This window comes from Podarcis raffonei, chromosome 10 (assembly GCF_027172205.1).
Source record: "Podarcis raffonei isolate rPodRaf1 chromosome 10, rPodRaf1.pri, whole genome shotgun sequence".
In the NCBI taxonomy this organism is placed as follows: domain Eukaryota; kingdom Metazoa; phylum Chordata; class Lepidosauria; order Squamata; family Lacertidae; genus Podarcis; species Podarcis raffonei.
In genome coordinates this window covers 21,474,592-21,496,449 of record NC_070611.1, presented here as the reverse complement: position 1 = coordinate 21,496,449, position 21,858 = coordinate 21,474,592, and the positions used below count along the sequence as shown (strand labels likewise).

Below are 21,858 nucleotides of genomic sequence, written 5' to 3'. Positions count from 1 at the left end.
TAACCCAAGGTACCACTGTATTTCTTTTTTTAAAAAAACAGCTAGATAAAGACACTGCTAAAAACACACGTTTCTCTTTTTACAAAATTTAAAAGTGTGAAGTAAAATGTGAATATGGATTTCAGTTCTGCTACACATACACATGCCTTATTATATACAAATAACATCCCTGATCTTTTAGAGGCAATTTCCACAAAGTCCAAGCAGAGGGGTTGAAATAGGCTTTCCTAGCAATTTATCAAGTCCTACCAGCTTACAAACAACTAACTGTGCACCAACAATTAGCTTGCCCATGGGATATGGGCTCTGTGCGTCTAGGTGCACGTGGTGGGAGGGCTGGATGTTCAGGGTTTTGAAATGCTGGGGGAGAAAAAGATCCGAAGATCCAACTTCGGAATTGCACTGGCTATGGCTACACAGGGAAGCTAAGACACATGGATTTCACTAAGCTGCAGCTGAATATGTTTCACCCAGGGCTGGTCCTACCATTAGCCAGAGTGAGAGCACTGCCTCAGGCAGCAGATTCTGAGCAGCAGCCACTCCACTCTATAGGAAGAGAGAGCGGTGTATGCCACAGTCCTTAAATTAGTGTGGCTCCCTCAGGTGTGACAGAGGATGCCATCCCATCATAAACATCAAAGTAAGATTCAAAAGCCAGTCTAGGTGGATTCTGTACACGGAGCGGGAAAGGTGATTATCTTGGATTTTTTTTTGTAAAATCTAAGAAAGAAAGAAGCACTTAAAAGAGAAAGCAATCCCTGTTTTCCAACCTCATGGCTTTAGACCCTTTTCCAGGTTTTGAAGGGTCTGCCTTCGGCTGTGATTAACAACCCCAGAAGAAGCTTATCAGAGTGCAACTTATCCAACAGCTGCGCCTTGCAACACATCAGAGTATCAGAGTGCAACACATCCAGCTACCATTTCTCCAAATGATTATGAAAATTACTTAAATTACAATTAAGCAAAAACACTGATCAGCTCTCAGTGCTGAGCAAGTTGCCCACACTCTTACCTAATCATTTAAAATCAAAAGTTCAGACAGAATCAAAGAGCCCTAAAGCCATAACCTGAATATGTTCTTTTTGACAGATGCTTCTTAATTTTAAAATGTTGATTATTTTTTTAAAAAGTTTTAAAGGCCCTGCTACAATCAGCATTTTATATAATGCACATCTTCTCAAAAAACAGAACCTATTCACTCTCAGTACTTAAAACAATAGATATATTTTAGTGGTAAAACTATAGCTAGAACCTTCAGGCCACGAACGTTTTAAGAAATAAAAAGGTTAAGAGCCCGGGATTGCTGTCATTCGTGAAGAAAATCTCCATTAATTCTGTTTTCTTCTCTGAATCAGAATGATAACCTCAGACTCCTCTTTCAAATGTACAGTTAGCAAAAGTGACGATCACTCTAAAGTTCCTCCATTTCAAAGTGTGTGGTGAAGCTATTTGCCATGGATGTGTGCTCCAAAATCCTTGTCAGGCTGGGTTTCAGCAGTTCCACTGAATGACATGACAGGTGCTGTGTGGTGTCATTCTTCAAGGACAACATTTGATCTGTACCTGGGCCTCGTCGGTCGTAATACAGAGCCCACAGCAAAGTAATAGTGAGGATCATCGCCAGAATCTGGGTGACCCCAATCGATATTCCAAGAAACCGAAGCACTTGCAGTTGTTTCGTTCCTCTCAGGAAAGTATACATCTTCTTACCACAACCCTGTGGACCAAGAGAGATGAGAAAGGTCAACCACCATTGGAAGTCATTACCCCAAATTTCCAGATCTTTTTCGCAACACTTTTGGTGTTGCTGCTTAATGTCAGTCCGTAAAACAAAACAGCTATCATCCCTGACTCCATCTGGGAGAAGGGTGCTGACCTAGAAGCCATAAGAGAAACCAGATGGACATAGCCAAGTTGATATTTCTGCTTTGTGTCCACTTGGGTTCTTGGTGCAGCACCAACATAATAAACAACTGTCTGACTTTTAGAAGACATCTGAAGGCAGCCCTTTTAATGTTTGAGGTTTTATCATGGTTTTAATATTCTGTTGGGAGCCGCCCAGAGTGGCTGTGGAAGCCCACTCAGATGGGCGGGGTATTATTATTATTATTATTATTATTATTATTATTTTAGATCATTGGCTTGTTGGCCGTGTGTCCTGACTGGCTGGGTTCGGGAAGTAGCGGATATATTTTGCAAGGGGAGGTGATCCCAGCTGTCCTAAGGAATCAGGCATGGGACCAGCCCAAAAGCCCACCCAGGACTCCAAAGATCATCCAAACTGGCTGAAAATATTCCCTGCTGGGGCAAGGTGTTTGTTGTGTTAGTCTGAGCATTCTAGGAGCTTGGTTTCAGGCCTGGCTTTGGGCGCCAACAGGGTCTTATCCTGACAGAATACCTATCCCAGGAGAAATCAAGATGAATTCATAGTTCTCCTTGAGTCTTTGCGGGTCGAGGTACCTGATCATGTTATCCTTCTAGACTGACTATCTAGAAAAGAAGCTGGTACCTGCACTGGTTCTCACCTTGATAGGCTTTTCAAGCCTTTCACGTCAGTGCTAAGAAACTGTTGCAGTGCTCCACAGCATTTGTGTTATATTGTTCGATCCAATTCGAAGTATTGATGCTTTCCTTTAAAGCCCTGTACAGTTTGAGGCTGGACGCGGGTGGCGCTGTGGGTTAAACCACAGAGCCTAGGACTTGCTGATCAGAAGGTCGTGGTTCGAATCCCCGCAACGGGGTGAGCTCCTGTTGCTCGGTCCCTGCTCCTGCCAACCTAGCAGTTCAAAAGCACGTCAAGTGCAAGTAGATAAATAAGTACCGCTCCGGCGGGAAGGTAAACGCCGTTTCCGTGTGCTGCTCTGGTTCTCCAGAAGTGGCTTAGTCATGCTGGCCACATGACCCAGAAGCTGTACGCCGGCTCCCTCGACCAATAAAGCAAGGTTAGTGTGGCAACCCCAGAGTCGGCCACGACTGGACCTAATGGTCAGGGGTCCCTTTACCTTTACAGTTTGAGGCACAGGAGCCTCAAAAACAGCCTACTCCCAGCCTACCTGCCCATCGATTGAGGTCATCTTCAGAGGTCCTTTTCCAGGTACTCCCGATGCTCTGAGGGTAAGTCCCTCAACCACAGTAGCAACATCTGGAACGCTCCCATCTCAGAGAAAGTTGCCTGACACTAATGCTTACAACCTTCCACTGCCAGGAAAAGCCTTTTTTCTTTTCTTTTCATTTTCCCCATGCCATTTAGTTTATTGTTAAGAGTTGGTTTTAATTCTGCCTTGTGTGTTTTTTTATTGTTCTGCTGTTCCAGCGTTTTATCTGCTTTCAAATGCTGATATTTAATGGCATTATTATTACTAGTGAGCTAGCTATCCTGGGGAGTAGGAACGCCAATGAACAAGACAATAATTTTCAATAAATTAAAGAGAGAAAGAGAAAGAGAGAATTTTAAGTTTCCTAGTCATAAAACAGCCTTTTCTGTTCCAGCTCTTCCCCCTCCCCCGTTTTCTACAGAACCTTTTGATGTCACAAAAATTTATGTTCGTTAAAAAGCCAAGATGCCAAGATCTCTGAGGACTTTGAAGAAAGTCTCCAAAGCTCCATATCACTATACAGATATTTTTAATGAACTCCCAAAATGATGAGATGAGTTTGTTCCTTTCACAGGAAAGCACATTCTGTTGAATAAGAAAGCTATAGGTCTCTCATGGAGGAGATTCAAAAGGCCACGCTCTCCACATACTTCTGAGGGATCTTTGGAGCTATGTGACAAGTGAAAATAGAGACTCATTGATGGGATCGCCTATAATTATTCACTAATAGCCGTAAAGTTCATACTCCATCCAAATCTCCGCACAAAACACTTCAACTCTTCAGATAAAAGAAGTGGGAAGATAATGAAAAGAGCGAGGCATTTAATTCACTGCAGGTGAAATTAAAAGTCCTTTGTAGCTTGCATATTATCACAATGCGGATACATAAAACTGGAGTTTGGGGTTTTTTAAGTGAGGGAAACGAAACCTGTGCAAGGAGGCAAATTAGAAGAGCAGAATTTTTGAACCAATGGCTTAATAATAATAATAATAATAATAATAATTTATTCACAAGAAGAACATACGTTTAAAGAAGATTGGAAAATGTTTAATGAATATATGGGGGAAATTATGTACACTTGAAAACGTTGGCAGCATTAAGATAAATTCAACAGTGTGAATAAGTTGGATGGATGTAATAACGGAATGCTGAATGGTTTAGTTTATGTAAAATATGCAGGGATTTATGATATGCAAAATGAACCATGGAAAGAGAAAAGGTCATTGATATTTTAAGGATGTTTAAATGAGTATTCCAAATTGTAAAACAGAAAATTTAATAAAAATAATATTTTAAAAAATGGAAGGAGAGTTCACCACCTCCCAAGGGAGACTGTTCCACTGTTGAACCGCTCTTACCATCCAAAAGTTCTTCCTGATGTTTGAATGACCTCCATGGGAAGCTACTGCCATAATAATAATAATAACAATAATAATAACAATAACAACAACAACAACAACAACAACAACAACAACAACAATAAATTATTTATACCCCGCCCATCTGGCTGGGTTTCCCCAGCCACTCTGGGCGGCTTCCAAAGAATATTAAAATACAATAGTCTATTAAACATTAAAAGCTTCCCTAAACAGGGCTGCCTTCAGATGTCTCCTAAAAGTCTGGTACTTGTTTTTTCCTTTGACATCGGGTGGGAGGGTGTTCCACAGGGCGGGTGCCACTACCGAGAAGGCCCTCTGCCTGGTTCCCTGTAACTTGGCTTCTCACAGCGAGGGAACCGCCAGAAGGCCCTTGGCACTGGACCTCAGCGTCCGGGCAGAATGATGGGGGTGGAGACGTTCCTTCAGGTATACTGGACCGAGGCCGTTTAGGGCTTTAAAGGTCAGCACCATAACAGCAGCACCCACCTTCCAAAGCTTAGAAACAAAAATGTTGTGGACATCCTTACCTCCTGGTAAAGGTCACTGAGATCCTCATGGTGCGCCTGTTTGGAGCATCCTGGGAATTCTCTGACGCAACAGGAGTCCGGAGGCCAGTCCATCTCCGTCATTTCCAGCCAGTCCGTGAAGTACACAACTCCACAGCATTTAAACTGCAAAAGGAAGGTGGCACAGGTGTGATTCTCCATGGGAATTAAGAAGAATTTGAGGTCCCCTTCCATCCTGCACCCCATATGGAGCCTAGTATGACTTTGAATGCACCTTATTTCTCCCTTCAACTAAATATTCTGGTGTGCCTTTATGTGGAAAAAGTAGAATTTCTGACAGATATTGAGTGAATCCAGAAAAGTGAAAGGAGAGTAAAGTCAAGATAGAAGAAGAGATTAAAGAAATAATGAAATGCGTTTAAGCTAGTTGGAAAAATAAAGTAGCGTAACAAGAGTGGCTGGAAGTCAAGCCACTTGGTGGGTGTTCATGTGGGGTAGGTGTGTAGGTATGTTGATATGTACAGTATAGGTAGGTATTATATAGAGTAATGTAGGTATGTTTTATTTTATGAAAATAAGATAGCATGTTATGTATGTGTATTGTGTAAATGCATATGTATGTGTTTTATATGTAAATAAATAAATATTAAAGGGTAAAGGTAAAGGTACCCCTGCCCGTACAGGCCAGTCGTGTCCGACTCTAGGGTTGCGTGCTCATCTCGCTCTAGAGGCTGTGGCTAGCGTGGCGAAGCTGCAGCTGGCGAGCCAGCACCAGCACAGCACACAGAAACGCCGTTTACCTTCCCGCTATAAAGCGGTACCTATTTATCTACTTGCACTTAAGAGTGCTTTCGAACTGCTAGGTGGGCAGGAGCTGGGACCAAACGACGGGAGCTCACCCCGCCGCGGGGATTCGAACCGCCGACCATACGATCGGCAAGTCCTAGGCACTGAGGTTTTACCCACAGCGCCACCCGCGTCCCTAGTAAATAAATATTCTGGTGTGCCAAATTGGCTACTTCCTTCTGCTTCTCAGTCTTCCACCTTGGCTGAAATTTATAAATCACTGACTCTAGAAATGGGCCATAAACTCCAGAAAAGCTCAAGTGAGATCCCATCCCCCACCCCCACCCCTACACTAAATTGTGTGATTTGTAGTCATTAAACACATTCCCCTTAACCTCGGGTTCATTCCTGTGTCTTGCGATGCATACCTTTTTTTAACAAGTTGGTATCAGGAAGTGAGAGAACTCTGCATAAAACACAGCCGAGTATTTTTTTTTAAAAAAAAAAAACATCCTTTCCAAACTAAAATTATCTGCTTTCAGTAAAATAAAAAGATAGGCCCTCATTAGGGCAGAAAATGAGCGCCGCTCTAACGCATTCAATAGCTGATCTGTAAGCGGTCAAAAATAGTTAGCAGAATGTTCAAAACGGGAAACACACCAAATCAGTTATAGTCCCATAATAGGAAGACAGCTTTTCTAATTAAGCCTCCTAAAAGATTGCCCCTGGCCAGGGATACATTTAATATGTATCCCTATTTCCAAAGTATATCTGGCAAGAGAGTGCTGCTGGGGTTCTGGCTAATTTTAAAGAAAGGAGAAAATTCTATTCATAGGAAATTCTACAGCAGGAAATTCTATTCATAGGCAGTCACTTCTGCGGCATTTAAATCAGGCAGAAGGGCATTCTGCACCTGAAGAATCTCAGCTTTCTTCTTTTTAAAACAGGTTTCTAGTCCTCATGAAACAGAAACGGGCTTCAAAGTGCACAGCAACAAATTTCAAAGGAACAGCTGCACTGGTCAACTGAAACAAAACTGTGATGTCTCCTTAAAGACTAACAGATTCATTGTGTCGTGAGATTTTGTGGGCCAGAGCTCAGTTTGTCAGGTGCAACTTGCAGATGTATGTCTCTCACACACATGCACAGAGAGAGTAGAAAAGAGTGGAGAATATTAGTTCAAACTGACACCAAAAGGCCCCAGTAAGGCAAGAAATAACTATCATTTCTCCTTACTATGCAGAAATGAAGTCCAGTGGAAAACTGGGAGAATGGGGACAGGGGATCTGAAATCTTCAGACCCTAACTGATAATGAATGGCAATGGAGGAATAGTTTCTGAAGGAACCTTCTGAAGCAAGTTCCTATGAAGACAGATAAATCTAATAACTGGGGTTGCATCCAACTAAGTTATACTCAGAGTCGACCTTTTAAAACTAATGCACTTAAGTTACTCATGTCCAGTAACTTTAGTGGGTTTACTCAGAGTAGGACTAGCATTGGATATACGGTAACCTATGAATTCCAATTAAGCAGCGTCACGGGGGGAGTCACACTCTGAAATACGACAATGTTCCAGTCTGCACTGGAGAATGAAATACACATCCATGTTTCTGAGCATCAATGTTATAAGATGTCTGATTTATTTCTATTTATTCTGAGAATAAAGACAGCTGGTTTTGACCTAGGTTTCTGTGCAAAACCATGCTCCATTATTTCGAATGGCTCTCATTTACATTTTTGCTCCGCATAGCAATGGACTAATAGATATTGCATTGATGGGCCTTTGGGATTCACTCTGAAACAACATCCTCTCTTCTGCTGTGTGCGTGTGTGTGTGTTAAGGATTGCACACATACTGCTCTAACCCTGCAAAAAAACACCACCACCCAAAAACATGTGTTTGGCAGGTTTATAGCTAGAAGTGTTTGGGGGAGGAGAGTGGGGTATATTAAAGGGGCATTGTGAAAACCCTAAACACAAAAATTTTCAAAGAGCTGAGACGTGTTCACCAAATTACTATAATAAATTGTTCAGTTTCCAGAAACATTTCAAAATGATCCCCTCCCCCTTTTTCTTTTTCCTTCTGTGATGGAACCCCTACTTGGGGACTTCCCTGGCTTTTTTTGACGTTTTCTCCCCCCTAAATAGTTTTTAATCTGGGCTTCCACTGAAATGAGGCTGCAAATTAAGTGTATTTTAATCCTGTTTTTAAGTTGCATTTTAATCAATTGTTTTTATATTTGATGTTAGCCTCCCTGAGCCCGGTCTTGGCCAGGGAGGGCGGGGTATAAATAAAATAAAATAAATAAGTAAAAACAAATGCCAAGTGCCCATCGTTTTGCTATTGAGCCAAGAAAAGCAGTGTTTTTGTATTACCAGCCAAGCAAATAACCACGGCCAATGAGAGTTGATTGGACTCAACCCGGGAGGAAGTTTTAAAAAAATCTCCCAGCATTCATCTGTGCAAGCAATAAAGCAGCTGTATCCCACCGGCATGGGACGCGGGTGGCGCTGTGGGTAAAAGCCTCAGCGCCTAGGGCTTGCCGATCGAAAGGTCGGCGGTTCAAATCCCCGTGGCGGGGTGCGCTCCCGTTGCTCGGTCCCAGCGCCTGCCAACCTAGCAGTTCGAAAGCACCCCCAGGTGCAAGTAGATAAATAGGGACCACTTACTAGCGGGAAGGTAAACGGCGTTCCGTGTGCTGCGCTGGCTCGCCAGACGCAGCTTGTCACCCTGGCCACGTGACCCGGAAGTGTCTGCGGACAGCGCTGGCCCCCGGCCTCTTCAGTGAGATGGGCGCACAACCCCAGAGTCTGTCAAGACTGGCCCGTACGGGCAGGGGTACCTTTACCTTTACCTTTACCTATCCCACCGGCAGAGCTATACTAACTCCCTGGTGCAATCACGACCCAGGGACCACTTGTGCTCACAGCCTGGGCCCTCACAGTAGCAGCAGTGGAAGCTGTTGTGTTGGAGGAAGATGGTGCATTCTTCCTGAGCCAGCTTTGGGATGGAGCATCAATTGGGTCTGGATTGGACCCAATGCAGCGGATCCTGGGCTGGCTCATTCCCACCCCCCAAACACCATATTTCAGGGATGCCACCAGTGAACAATAAGAGGCCAGCTGAGCCCATGGAAGTGAGTGGAGGCCTTTGTCTGCCCAATCTAAATCTTGTAGCAAGTGGTGGAATTGCAGCCAAAGTCACACACAGTGTCAACCCATTTAAATCCATGTTGTCAGGGAATCAGGAGCAGGAGCACTGGGGAGAGAGGATTGGGAGAGCGAAGGGGAAGAATCTGAGGGCAGCGTAGGGGAGTATGACAGTGGCCCGAGAGATTCCATGAGCTTCTCCAGCGAATCAGAAGATTCCCAGAAGGGGGCGCCGATGGTCAGGGCAAGGGGGGTCCCAGGGGGGACGCACCAGAAACAAGGAGCCAGAGGGGAACCCCAAAGCAGCAGTGAAGAAGAAGAAGAAGAGTTTGGATTTGATATCCCGCCTTTCACTCCCCTTCAGGAGTCTCAAAGCGGCTAACAATCTCCTTTCCCTTCCTCCCCCACAACAAACACTCTGTGAGGTGAGTGGGGCTGAGAGACTTCAGAGAAGTGTGACTGGCCCAAGGTCACCCAGCAGCTGCATGTGGAGGAGCGGAGACGCGAACCCGGTTACCCAGATTACGAGACTACCGCTCTTAACCACTACACCACACTGGGGGACGCACCAGAAACAAGGAGCCAGAGGGGAACCCCAAAGCAGCAGTGGAGGATCGGGACCAGTTTCCCCACCAGAGCATAGTGGGGGGGAGGAGTCACATGTGTCAGGGCCAGCGTCTCCTCCAGAGAGGGAGTCAGGGCTGACCACGCCTCCATCGGAGAGTGGGGGAACGGAAGGGAGGTCAGTTGCAGCTAGCCCCCCCGAAGGGGGAAGCAGTGGCAGCAGCAGTGAAACGGTCAGGAGGAAAGCTGCTGGCTGGGCGCGCGCGCCAAGTTCAAATGTGCAGGCGCGCGGAACAGCAGGAGACCCGGATGGGGAACCAGCTCCTAAAGCCCGCCGGAGGGAGGGAGAAGGCTCAGGGGAATCAGCGGGAGAAGAGGCTAGAAAGGGCGGAACCCCGGCGGGCAGGCGGACCCAGAGGAGGAAGGAGCAGCGGAGAAGGTGGAGCAAGGCTAGGATCTTAAATTGGTGTCAGGGGGGAGGAGACTCAGACGGAGCATCAGTGGTCTGACACTTTAGACGTGGGGCTGCGCGCTGCGGCTCTGGAAGTGAAACTGAACTTCAATAAAGACTTTTATACTTAACAACGAAGCAGCGTTGGTCCTTTGTGAGCTGGGACCTAGGGCAGCCCTGACACATGTGCATGGCTAACTTGAGTCCATTTATTTCAGTGGCTTAAGTATGACTTAAATGTGATTTATTGCGATGTCATTTTGCTCACTGGAAAGCAGGATCAGGTTAATTTCTGAATGAGCATTTGGGTAAAACACTTCTGCACATTTTTACTTAAGTGTCTGTAAATAGATAGACAGAGGTTTTCCCCAGTTAAAGTAGGGTTGCCATATTTCAAAAACTGAAAATCCGGACGCAAAAGTTTTTTTTTGCAAAGAAGGAGGAGGAGGAGGAGGAGGAGGAGGAGGAGGAAGAAGAAGAAGAAGAAGAAGAAGAAGAAGAAGAAGAAGAAGAAGATGATTCTGAGCTACAGTGGTACCTTGGGTTAAGAACTTAATTCGTTCTGGAGGTCCGTTCTTAACCTAAAACTGTTCTTAACCTGAAGCACCACTTTAGCTAATGGGGCCTCCCGCTGTCGCCACAGCCACCAGGTGATTTCTGTTCTCATCCTGAGGTAAAGTCTTCTTAACCCAAGGTACTATTTCTGGGTTACTGGAGTCTGTAACCTGAGGTACCAGTGTATTTTTAAGGAAATTCTGACATGGGTTGCCATACGTCCAGATTTTCCAGGACGTTTCAGCAATTTCCGCCCGGACACTGTCTCCAACTGCCATATTCCAGATATGTCCTGGAAATTCCGGATGAATGGCAGCCCTAAGTTAGAGCAAAATCATCATGAGAGAGATTCTCAATTACTGATCACGGCAGCAATTCCCCACAAGTACTCCCCACAGCTATTTCTGAAACTGAGCTTTCTGGATGAAGATGTTAGTGGCTCCATTTTTAAATCCAGTCACCCGAGTGCAAGAAAGAAAGTTAATTTTTCAGGTTAAGCAAACCAGAATTCTTTCATTCTGTCTTCATAAAAAGCTGCTATTTCTTCTCACACTTGAATAGCTTTAGAGGAGTGCAACTTTAAACTTGTTAATTCTACGTTCTGTCTATTGAGTGCTTTCTAAAACAAATACAGACATCAAATGTGGCCAGGAAACACTTAAATAAACAGGAAATCTGTGCAACAGTGATAGATTTCAGATTTCAACCAGGGCAAGAGAATGACAGGCATTTAAAGTGTTCTTTTCCTGTGCGTGAACATATATCTAGAATTAATGGCTTTTACCTTGTGCACTTCCATGCTTTCGCTATAGAATAGCTCATTCTTTTTTAAAAAACACAAACAAACAGTGCTGTGTTTCCCCTCAGCAAGGATCCAAAAATATACAAAACCAGGGCTGTTCTCACCATACGTTTGATGCAATAAATTAAACACAAACAAAAACTGGCCATTTTAATATATCAACAATCCAAAACACAGTACTTGCACCTCAAACCCAACTTTTAGACATTCAAGTTTCACACTAGAGTCAGTATTAGCAATCTCTGACAAGCTCTTTGCTTTCATTTTGTGGGAAAGCTTCTCACTTTAACTTATGAACGTTAAACTCCTCCACCCTAGGGTGAAATCTATACACATATTTAAAAAATGCTGTGAAAACGCTTTTTTGGAAAAAAAGTTTTGAAAAATACATTGAAATTTCCATAGCTCGCTGTCGCCATCTAGTATCGCATTTGTACATTGCACATTACAAAACACTTAAAACATTTTATTTGCAGCTGTGTAGCTGAGTCCTAGGTCAGGCCTGAGATTCATCCAGCCCAGTACTATTTCTATTGCCTGTCCTTAGCATAACTTAGTGGCACAGCAATTCAAACCCCCTTTTAACTGGGTGGTGCTGGATTCAATGGACAGACATGTCAATCATGTTCCCTGTGGGCCGCTGTGGAACTCCCCCCTTCTGCCCACCAAATGAGGGGGTAAGCAGAAGTGTCGCTGGCAGGATTCCTGTGTGGGGTTTTCTAGTGTGGGGGCAGCCCTGAACTGGAAACTGATGGATGCCAAGGCAGTTTCCATTATGTGACAGCATGGGGCTCAATTGCTTTGCTAGCTCCATGGCAGCACAGCAATCTGCCTGATCCTCCACCTTCTGCTCTGGCTACCATGCACGACAGGTCTACAAATACTTTGGAGACCCCACCATTTCATTAAAACCTGCAGCCGGGGGGGAGGGAGTTGCAACTGCTCCCTTAATCTGGCTGCTCTTTCCAACAAATAAATGCATGTCTTCAGGGTTATTGTTCATCATGAGCAGGCAAGAGAGTGAGCTATTGTTCCCTTTTCTATTATTGTTGTTTAGTCGTGTCCGACTCTTCGTGACCCCATGGACCAGAGCACGCCAGGCACTCCTGTCTCCCACTGCCTCCCACAGCTTGGTCAAACTCATGCTGGTAGCTTCGAGAACACTGTCCAACCATCTCGTCCTCTGTCGTCCCCTTCTCCTTGTGTCCTCCATCTTTCCCAACTTCAGGGTCTTTTCCAGGGAGTCTTCTCTTCTCATGAGGTGACCAAAGTATTGGAGCCTCAGCTTCACAATCTGTCCTTCCAGTGGGCACTCAGGGATGATTTCCTTAAGAATAGAGAGGTTTGATCTTCTTGCAGTCCATGGGACTCTCAAGAGTCTCCTCCAACACCATCATTCAAAAGCATCCATTCTTCGGCGATCAGCCTTCTTTATGGTCCAGCTCTCACTTCCCTTTTCTATACTAATTCATTAAAACCAAACACAAACTATGTGTTTCTTAAAGGGGGCTGGGGTGTTGTTTGGGTTTTTTCTTGCTGTTGTTGTTTTTTTGTATCTTTATTTCAGATTTATGGGGAAATGGATCAGCTTGGTTTTGTATTTTTTAATGTTTTACCTGCGGTTTATGACTATTTTTGTTCTGTCATAATTCTGTATTATTTTAGTATCAGCTCGACCACTTACCTCTCTCTGAAAGAAATTCCAAGCATGAGTAAGCCACTGATATCTAGGCAAGCCGTAGTTGGTCATTCTGGCTTTCAAAGTGACCATATCTGACCACTGCACAGGGACCTGAGGGCGGGGAGACAAAACACAGAAACATAAATCCACGTGTTGGAAAACTCAGGATGGACAAAATAAAGTACTTTATTCAGCTATGCAATTCGCTCCCTGAGGAGGCGGTGATGGCCGCCATCTTGCCTGGCTTCAAAAAGGGATGAGAGAAATTCATAAAGGATAAGGCTACTAGCACAATGTCTAAGCTCTGCAGTATGCTTCTGAATACTGTTCAAGCTTGTTGTCCATCGTTTTTCACGGTGAGGAATTTCATGGCTCCCTTTTCTGAAGGCTGAAGAGGAAAAACCTCATCAGGTTTGCTCTTTCCTCTCAAAAACAGTTCTCCGATATTGACTATATTTGATATTTCATTGAAGGAAAGCAATACATTCTTGTTTAGAATTGTGCAAAATAACAACCACCACAACACCTGCGCATGAAATTGACCAGGATGATAGGGAATCAATTACAATGAATATTTATCCAGTAAAAGATCTGACTGAACAATTTGTGTTTATGTACGTCATGATATGGTTTTTTTCCCCCCTGCAGATGTGTGCTTTTTTGTTTTTGTTTAGTTTTGTTTTGTTTCCTTTCCCTTTTTTTTCCTTTTTCTTTTCTTTTCTTTTTTTTTTTTGTATGTTCTGGGTTTTTTTTGCTTGTACAGTACTATTTTGGATTCAATGTTTGTAATTTTTGTTATGATTCTGCATTGGAAAAAAATAATAAAAAAAAAGAAGACCTGACTGAAAAACACTCTAATAAAATGTGAAGAGAATCGATAGGAAAAAACACATGGGTGGTATTCAACTAACTCCTACTCAGAGTAGACCCATTGAAATTAATGAAGCTAAGTTAGTCACGCTCATTAGCTTCGGTGGAACTAAATAGAACCTCAGTTGAATACCACCCATAGTTTATTTTCGCTGGTAAAATAAACAGCAGCAGCAATACTTGCCCAGCAGTGAGTGCTTGATAGGTGTGAGGAAATATTTCCTTTACAATTCTCCCCCTCCACCCACAAAAAATAAAGACTATTTTTATATGTGTACAGCTTGTTTTCTCATGACCCCAGTCAGTGCTTGAGTAACAAGGTTCAGCATGATTCTGTTTCCGTCAGCTTCACTGTTCTCTGAGTGAGAGAGCGATTCTGCATCAAAATAAACACCCACTGAAACACCATAATTCTGATATCAATTCTGTAATTCTGCACTCCTACATTCACATTAACAACAAAACTATTACAGCTTTTTCCTAGTTGGCTGAATGTTAAGGGGGTGGCCAGGCAGAGAAATTTCTGTTGCAGCTCCTCAAGTGATATCCCTCCCACTTTAGTGTGCGATAATCTGCAGGTATCTTCAAATTTTTATGGGTTTTATCACTTGGCATCCTTGCCCTGCCTGTCCTTATTAGGTAGCGAGCTAACGGGAAAGCATTTTGCAAAAGCAAACTAGTGATAATGGCTCCTCGTAAAACTAAGCAACTATTATAGAGCAGGAGGTTTATCGTGTAAAAAAAGCACTAAATCCTCTCATGAAAACAGATGGTGTGACTCAAGACGGGGGCCTCCATCCTGAAATAACGCTTCCAGACTAGTACATGCTGGAGTGTGAATGATAATACTATGGAATCCATTCTTAAACGCAATTTAAAATGATACCAGCTTCGCGTGAACTTGGTTCTATTTAAATCTGATTCACGGTAATATCAGCTGTTTCCCTTTCTTTTAGCACAATAAGCATTCAGTCTTTCAGTAAAGGACCCCTGGATGGTTAAGTCCAGTCAAAGGAGACTGGGGTTGCGGCGCTCATCTCGCTTTCAGGCTGAGGGAGCCGGCGTTTCTCCACAGACAGCTTTCCGGGTCATGTGACCAGCATGACTAAACCGCTTCTGGTGCAACAGGACACCGTGACGGAAACCAGAGCACACGGAAACGCCATTTACCTTCCCACCTCAGCGGTACCTATTTATCTACTTGCACTGGTGTGCTTTTGAACTGCTAGGTTGGCAGGAGCTGGGACTGAGCGACGGGAGCTCACCCCGTCGTGGGGATTCGAACCGCTGACCTTTCAATCGGCAAACCCAAGAGGCTCGGTGGTTTAGACCACAGCGCCACCGGCGTCCCTGCAGTCAAGAGGAAGTCACTGCTAGCTTAGGTAAAGAAAGCCTTTTCAAAGCTTATAGCAAATCATCATTGCACCTTCCGACTTGGTATTTTCCCCTACCCTGGGTTTAGTTAGGTTAGTTTAATGATATACTTTTCACTTATCTCCATCAAACAAAGGTGAAACCAAAGTGGCTTTCAGGTATTAAAGTATAAAAACCACAAAAGCAAAATGCAAATGGTAAGCTGCATTACAAACAACACCATCGCAAAATGCAAGGTGGCAAAAGAGAAAATAAGAAAGACCATAACCAGGCCAGGTGACAGTGATTTGTTTCAACGCATCAGGTGAGCACTAGTATTAATAAATTTCCAGCCATTCATGTTGACAAGGACCAACTGTGACTTTTGTACCAGTATGGTGTCTTTGTGGTTGTGGACAGAAATTTGTAAATGAGAGGACAACTCATATGACAGGCTCAGAAATGACTTCCCTCCCCCCCAAAAAGAGGAGGGCAAGCAATATCACCCTTTACATTTTCAGATTTTTTGTAACATGCCCTTCTAATGTTCCCCCACCTCATGATATTTGTGGATTAGTGAACAGAAACATACATGGGATGTTTATTCATTCCGCCACGAGTTACTCTACAAAATGGGTGAAATTGGACATTGTCACACTTCTAATAAATATTAATTATAGCCTGAAAATGTAATGTCATGCCATGACATAGAACCAAACATCAAATGACAACTATGGAAACTACCGTTAAAATGCAGGACGCGCTGGCGGTTGTATTACCTGAATTATTATTTTTTGTCACAGCTGCCGATGAAGTTAATTGGCCAGCTCAACTCCCTTCCAGCCTTTGTCAATATTAACATACAGGAACTTGGAATAAGAGGAGCTTAGAATTAAAATCTCTATCTTAAGTGTGAATAGAGATCAGAAAAATTGCCGGGGCATCTACAAGACACCCAAATCTTGAAATCTCGGGCAAAATGGCACAAATGTTGTGATTAAATAAGAGAGAGAGATTGTCACATTTGTAGGCCGACGTTCTTGTGTTCAACTGTCATTCAAATCATGAATGAGAAAATGTACATTTCTCTGCATCCCTTGGTCTCCAGATGTATCTTCCAGAACAAAATCATTTCCCTGCGTCTTGTATAAATGTGCATCAAGATAAAAGCAGGTGTCTATAATATTTCTGAGAAAATGGTTTAATTCTTAGGGGTGTATAAGGAGGTTGAAGAATCAATGGGCACAATTGTGTCAATTTCTAATCAAGCACGCTCTCAGCAAGCAGCCTGGATTTTAAAATCATGTTCATTGTCATTTTTCTAATAGCTTCCAGGCCTAAAACTTTGCTTCGAGGAAGCTAAACACCAGTTTGTGGTTTCTCAGTCTTATGGAAGACATTAGACACACCAGACACACTTCTGGTTGTGAGAACTATCATAACAGAAATCAGATCCTCGATGCAAATGTTCTCACGGCAGATACATGCCAAAAAAGTGTCAAGTGAGACTTTAAATGCAGCAATGACTTCTCCCCCCTTAAGGATGTACAAGCACCAGCACTGACTGGACCTCTGACACTGCTTTGGGCGCTCTCATAGTTTTATGCGAAGTTGAAACCAAAATGGGGCTCAGATTGTTCTTTGTTCTTTGGTACTGAAAGAAATGTGTTTCTCTTAGTATTGTTATGAATAGCAACGATAGTATGTGAAAGGACACTTGTTCCAGGTTATACGTCTCTAACTGTGACCCTGAACTACAACTCCCATCTTCCTTGGTCATGGTGGTTGGAGCTGATGGGAGTTGTAGTTCAGCGACATATGAAAGGCCACTGGTTAGACATTTCTGCCCTAAAAACGAAAGAGATTTGTTGAGTTCACACCTAATGGGAAAGCATGGCTTCCTGCTTACGAGAACAAACCACAGCAAACTTCACATGTTCCCTAGTCCTCTTCACATATGTGCTGGAAGAAAAATCTGAAAGCTTCTGCTCTCGGTTTTAAACTGCTTATGATGTAAATGGAGTGAAGGTGAGAAAGAATATTTCTGTGAATTGATAGGATTCAAAGCAATTCATGGTTTAGGGGTAGCCCAAAGACAAAAGCAGGGAACTAACCGGTGACCTAAAAGTAAAAACTTGTGTTGGAAACTTTGTTGTTGTTTAGCCATTTAGCCGTGTCCGACTCTTCTGTGACCCCATGGACCAGCACATGCCAGGCACTTCTGTCTTCCACTGCCTCCCGCAGTTTGGTCAAACTCATGCCCAACCATCTCGTCCTCTGTCGTCCCCTTCTCCTTGTGCCCTCCATCTTTCCCAACATCAGGGTCTTTTCCAGGGAGTCTTCTCTTCTCATGAGGTAGCCAAAGTATTGGAGCCTCAGCTTCACGATCTGTCCTTCTAGTGAGCACTCAGGGCTGATTTCCTTAAGAATGGATCGGTTTGATCTTCTTGCAGTCCATGGGACTCTCAAGAGTCTCCTCCAGCACCATAATTCAAAAGCATCAATTATTTGGCGATCAGCCTTCTTTATGGTCCAGCTCTCACTTCCATACATGGGTGTTAGAAACTAGAGGAGAGCTATTGCTTGGGAAACACTGGGAAATAAATATTATTCCCCGATCAAAGCTGGAAATTTGGATAAATTTAAGAGTTCACTGTTAAAGAATGCTGAACTTAGTTTCTTTCTTTCTTAGGTGTCACGTTCTTGCCCAGCAAGAATGATATAAGCAGCAGAGAAATTTGCACAGCAGGTTACGCAGCAGAGGCTGCTGCGATGGCAAGGGCAGGGCGGCATCGCTTAGCTGGCTTCCCAAGAACATGCCTTGCTCCTGGTTACAGGGTGAGGGGTGCAAGGCAGCGGGGATCTCAACCAGGTGCAGGCAGAGCTAATCCAATGCTGCTTCTGCTATGACCACACCAAGCTCCTCGCTGCCTCGCTCCCTTACCTGTCGGTAACCAGGAGCAACATGGGGCACTGGGAAGCCAGGTGATTCAACCACCAATACATGCATTCACTGAACATGGCAGGTTTTGCGAACGGGTCTAGGGAGCAGTTCTCTGCCAAACCAGAAGCAGAGTCTTTGTGCTGAGAACAGAGGATAAAATGGGATAAACTCCTTGCAGGAAGGATAGAGCGTACAGGTAAGGACAAATTAAATATCAAATCCTTCATAGTTGTTATGTAGCAGAATCACACAGCTAATTTCCAGTGCCCTTTGTAATAAAGAAACTGTGATGGCCTGGGATTCGGACTCAGAGGCTGAACCTGAGGAATCCCAGCCTGCACAGGAGTCCCCACCTCCAGAACCAGCTGAGCCGGGGCTGGAGCTTGAGCCTGAAGGGTCCTCACCTGTGCTGGATCCTCAGGTGCAGGCACCAGCTGAGTCTGCTCTGGCCCCTGAGGTGATGGAGGACCCATTGCTTGCAGGTGCTCCACTCTCAGCCCCGTCAGGGGAAGAAGAGGTTGCCTCTGGGTCCGGTAACCCTTCAGCCTCTCCTGAGCTTCAGAGGCTCAGGGCAGAGAGGCGGAGGGAACTAAGTTCCTGCAGGAGGAGTGCTTGCCTCCAGGCCAGGAGAGGCGAGTCACCTGTGGACTGGGGCTGCCCTATGCCTCAGGGCAGATAAAAGCCTTCCAGCCCCAGTCCTAGGTTGTGGGAGCAACATTGTTGGTAGCCTGTTCCTGCCTGCACCCTGTCCTGCTCTTCTGCCAGAGTTCCTGACCTCACCTGACTCCCTGCCTTGGACCCCACCTCACCTTTGACGGACAGCCTCCATACCGGACCCTCGACCTCGGACTGGACTCAGGCCTTGCCTCTCGGTTAGCCCCTGGGACCAGCACACAAACACACACACAAGATCAGAGATTGTGGCCCTCTTGTTGGACTATTATCACTGGCCATGCTAGCTGAGGCTGATGGGGGTTGGAGTCTAACAACATCTGGAGGACCAGAGGCTCCTTGCTCCTATTCTCAGAGGGTCCTATTCCTATTCTAGATATAGCTGCATCACAGGAGTGTGGATGCCAGAAGAGAGGATGAGGAACTTAATTCCAGTGATCTTTGCCACAGTCCCTCATACAGCAGACAACATGACCCTGTTGAACTTCTTCATCAACACAGAGTGTGCGCAGTGAATGGAGTGTAGAAATAAAAAGCTGTCCGCAATATCTTTTCTTAGTTTTATTTTCGAAAACGTTAACAGCCAAGCGCTGCAAGCCATCATTCATCCTCACCAGCAGCTTACAAGACATTTGATCAAACTAAATACCTCGGGTTATTTGATCAAACTAGTGGTACCTCGGGTTACATACGCTTCAGGTTACATACACTTCAGGTGACACTCCGCTAACCCAGAAATAGTGCTTCAGGTTAAGAACATTGCTTCAGGATAAGAACAGAAATCAGGCTCCGGCGGCACGGCAGCAACAGGAGGCCCCATTAGCTAAAGTGCTGCTTCAGGTTAAGAACAGTTTCAGGTTAAGAACGGACCTCCGGAACAAATTAAGTACTTAACCCGAGGTACCACTGTACAGTTTGAATTAATCAATTATCTTATCATTGTCAGAAGCTCATCCTACACTCGAGTAGGAGCCTGGCAGAGACACATGCCCGACTGGCATGCTCTCTCCCTCCTGGTCGTTCGGGAGCTTCAAAAGCTTTCTTCAGCCCGAACATCACAATGACTGATGCCAACCAACACCGGCACACTTAGGGATACACAGAGTCTTCGCAGCTTGCGTGACAGAACTCAGCATTTTGGCTAATCTACTTTATTTACATATAAATACACACGGAGCACTGCAACATGGCTCCCTCTCTCTCTAGCATCAGACAGCAAAGAGAAAAAGAACAAAGGACAATAGTCCCACTTCACAGAACACAGTAACACAAACATCCTGTCTCCATCACTTCCTACTCTGTGGAGTCAAAACATACACCGTCATGTGAAAGACAACAATCCCATGACTGCAATAATGGAGCAGGAATTCTAACATCCATATCCCTAACTGCCCCCGGTGCAGAAAGTAACTCCCCTTTTAATTAGGCAAAAAGTCGAGAGACCACAGGTGTGCAGCTAAGTAGGTCAAACTGCAAACATACATCTCTGAAACCAACCTGGTTCCTGAGTAGCATTATTGACCACTTTAAGATAAAGGAAAACCGACAGACCCATGTGTACAGCCCCCAGCAGAAGTCAGCCTTGCCCACCAAGACCTACAGCCACGCAGAGTGGGCCACCACTGACCCAATGTTTCTGGTGTCTTTTCCTCTGCACTGTTGCTGCCTGTTCACCTGCCCTCTCTAAACATGCAAGCGGTGACAAAGGTACAGAGAAAAAGCAGCATATTCCACATGGGGGGCTGCCAACAGACTGGGGGGCGCAGTGGAGGAATCGTCCCCCAATGCCTCTGCGCTGATATGACGTCTCCTTCAAGTCCAACCCTCAGGCAGCGCCTGTCAAGAAGCATTATTCCTGAGCTCCCAAAAACTCTTCCTTCCTCACAATCCCAGAGGAAGGGGGGGAACACTCAGCGGATGAAGGAAGCATGCAGTTACATTTCCATTTTTATTCTGACATTTCAACAAAGTAATCTATTTTTTATTTTATTTTTAGAAACTGCAGTTGTATTTGGAATAGTCGCCTCTCGCTAGAAATCTGTACAGCAAGGGAATGAATTCTGATGAAAACTGTTAGCATGCATTTTCAGACGTGAGATCTGCCAGAAATTCCTTTGGTCCCAGTGCTGTACAAATACCAAATGAACTCTCTCTCTTTATTTAAAAAGAAAAAGAAAACAGCCAACGCCACAGCGTTGTAATTTCTAATACACTTGCTGCTGTTGAAAAGGCCACTGCCGCGGTTATATTTTGGCAGCTCTGTGAAAAAACTTGTCACTCTCTTCATAAATATGTACCAGACGGAATATAAGATGGTAGAATTTAACAGTTAGCTGAATAACATGCCAGCTTCTTTTTTCCTCGGTGATTAAACTATTTCCCCATGCAAGAACAACACCTCTAGCTTGAAAAGGATGCCACCTCAAGGCAAAAGCTCATATGAATAATTGCTGTTTTAGAAATGATGCGAGTTTTCCATGAGCAACTTAAGAAACAGTCGCCAGACTTTTTCCAGCACATGGCATTTAACGGATGGAATATATTGTGGCCCCAATCCAGCTGTGACTAAGACAGCAATCCTAACAATCCAACGAATACACCCAATGGGGAGCAAATCTATACAGAACTGCTGTGCGTACCTTGTTGAAAGCAACAGAGCTTTCCAACAAGTCAAGACTGACCTGTTTCATTTATTTCAATGGGTTTCAAAAGAACAGCTACATTTATCTGAATCAGGGACTAGTGCCTGGTCATGTAACACAGAATTTCAATATGCAACCTCCTCAAAAGGAAATGAAGAATTCTCTCCCTCTCTCCACACACACACACACACACACACAGAGAGAGAGAGAGAGAGAGAGGGAGAGAGAGAGAGAAATGGTTTCCCCATTTTTGGAAAAAAATTGTTACAAATGAGTGCCATTTCCCCAACTCAAAGAAATACAAATAAAAGCAAAACATCCTCACATGACAGTGCCTGCACATCCAAAACTAATTTTCGGGATTAATATGAAATAATTTGTAACTATCAGGTGATTCTGTGTTTG

General features: G+C 44.3%; 1 protein-coding gene across 4 annotated transcripts in view; it reads right to left on the bottom strand.

Annotated features, from left to right (window-relative positions):
- Positions 1–21,858, bottom strand: part of TSPAN12 (tetraspanin 12) — an 86,212-nt gene continuing 64,354 nt past the window's right edge. For 3 of the 4 annotated variants that reach the window (XM_053407346.1, XM_053407345.1, XM_053407347.1), the window contains exons 6-8: positions 12,976–13,083; positions 5,003–5,146; positions 1–1,717 (exon numbers count right to left, since the gene is read on the bottom strand). In XM_053407346.1, the coding sequence (XP_053263321.1) occupies positions 1,412–1,717; positions 5,003–5,146; positions 12,976–13,083 (558 nt within the window). In that variant the 3' untranslated portion in view covers positions 1–1,411. The remainder of the gene's footprint in view (positions 1,718–5,002; positions 5,147–12,975; positions 13,084–21,858) is intronic. The other variant, XM_053407348.1, reaches the window with a different exon arrangement.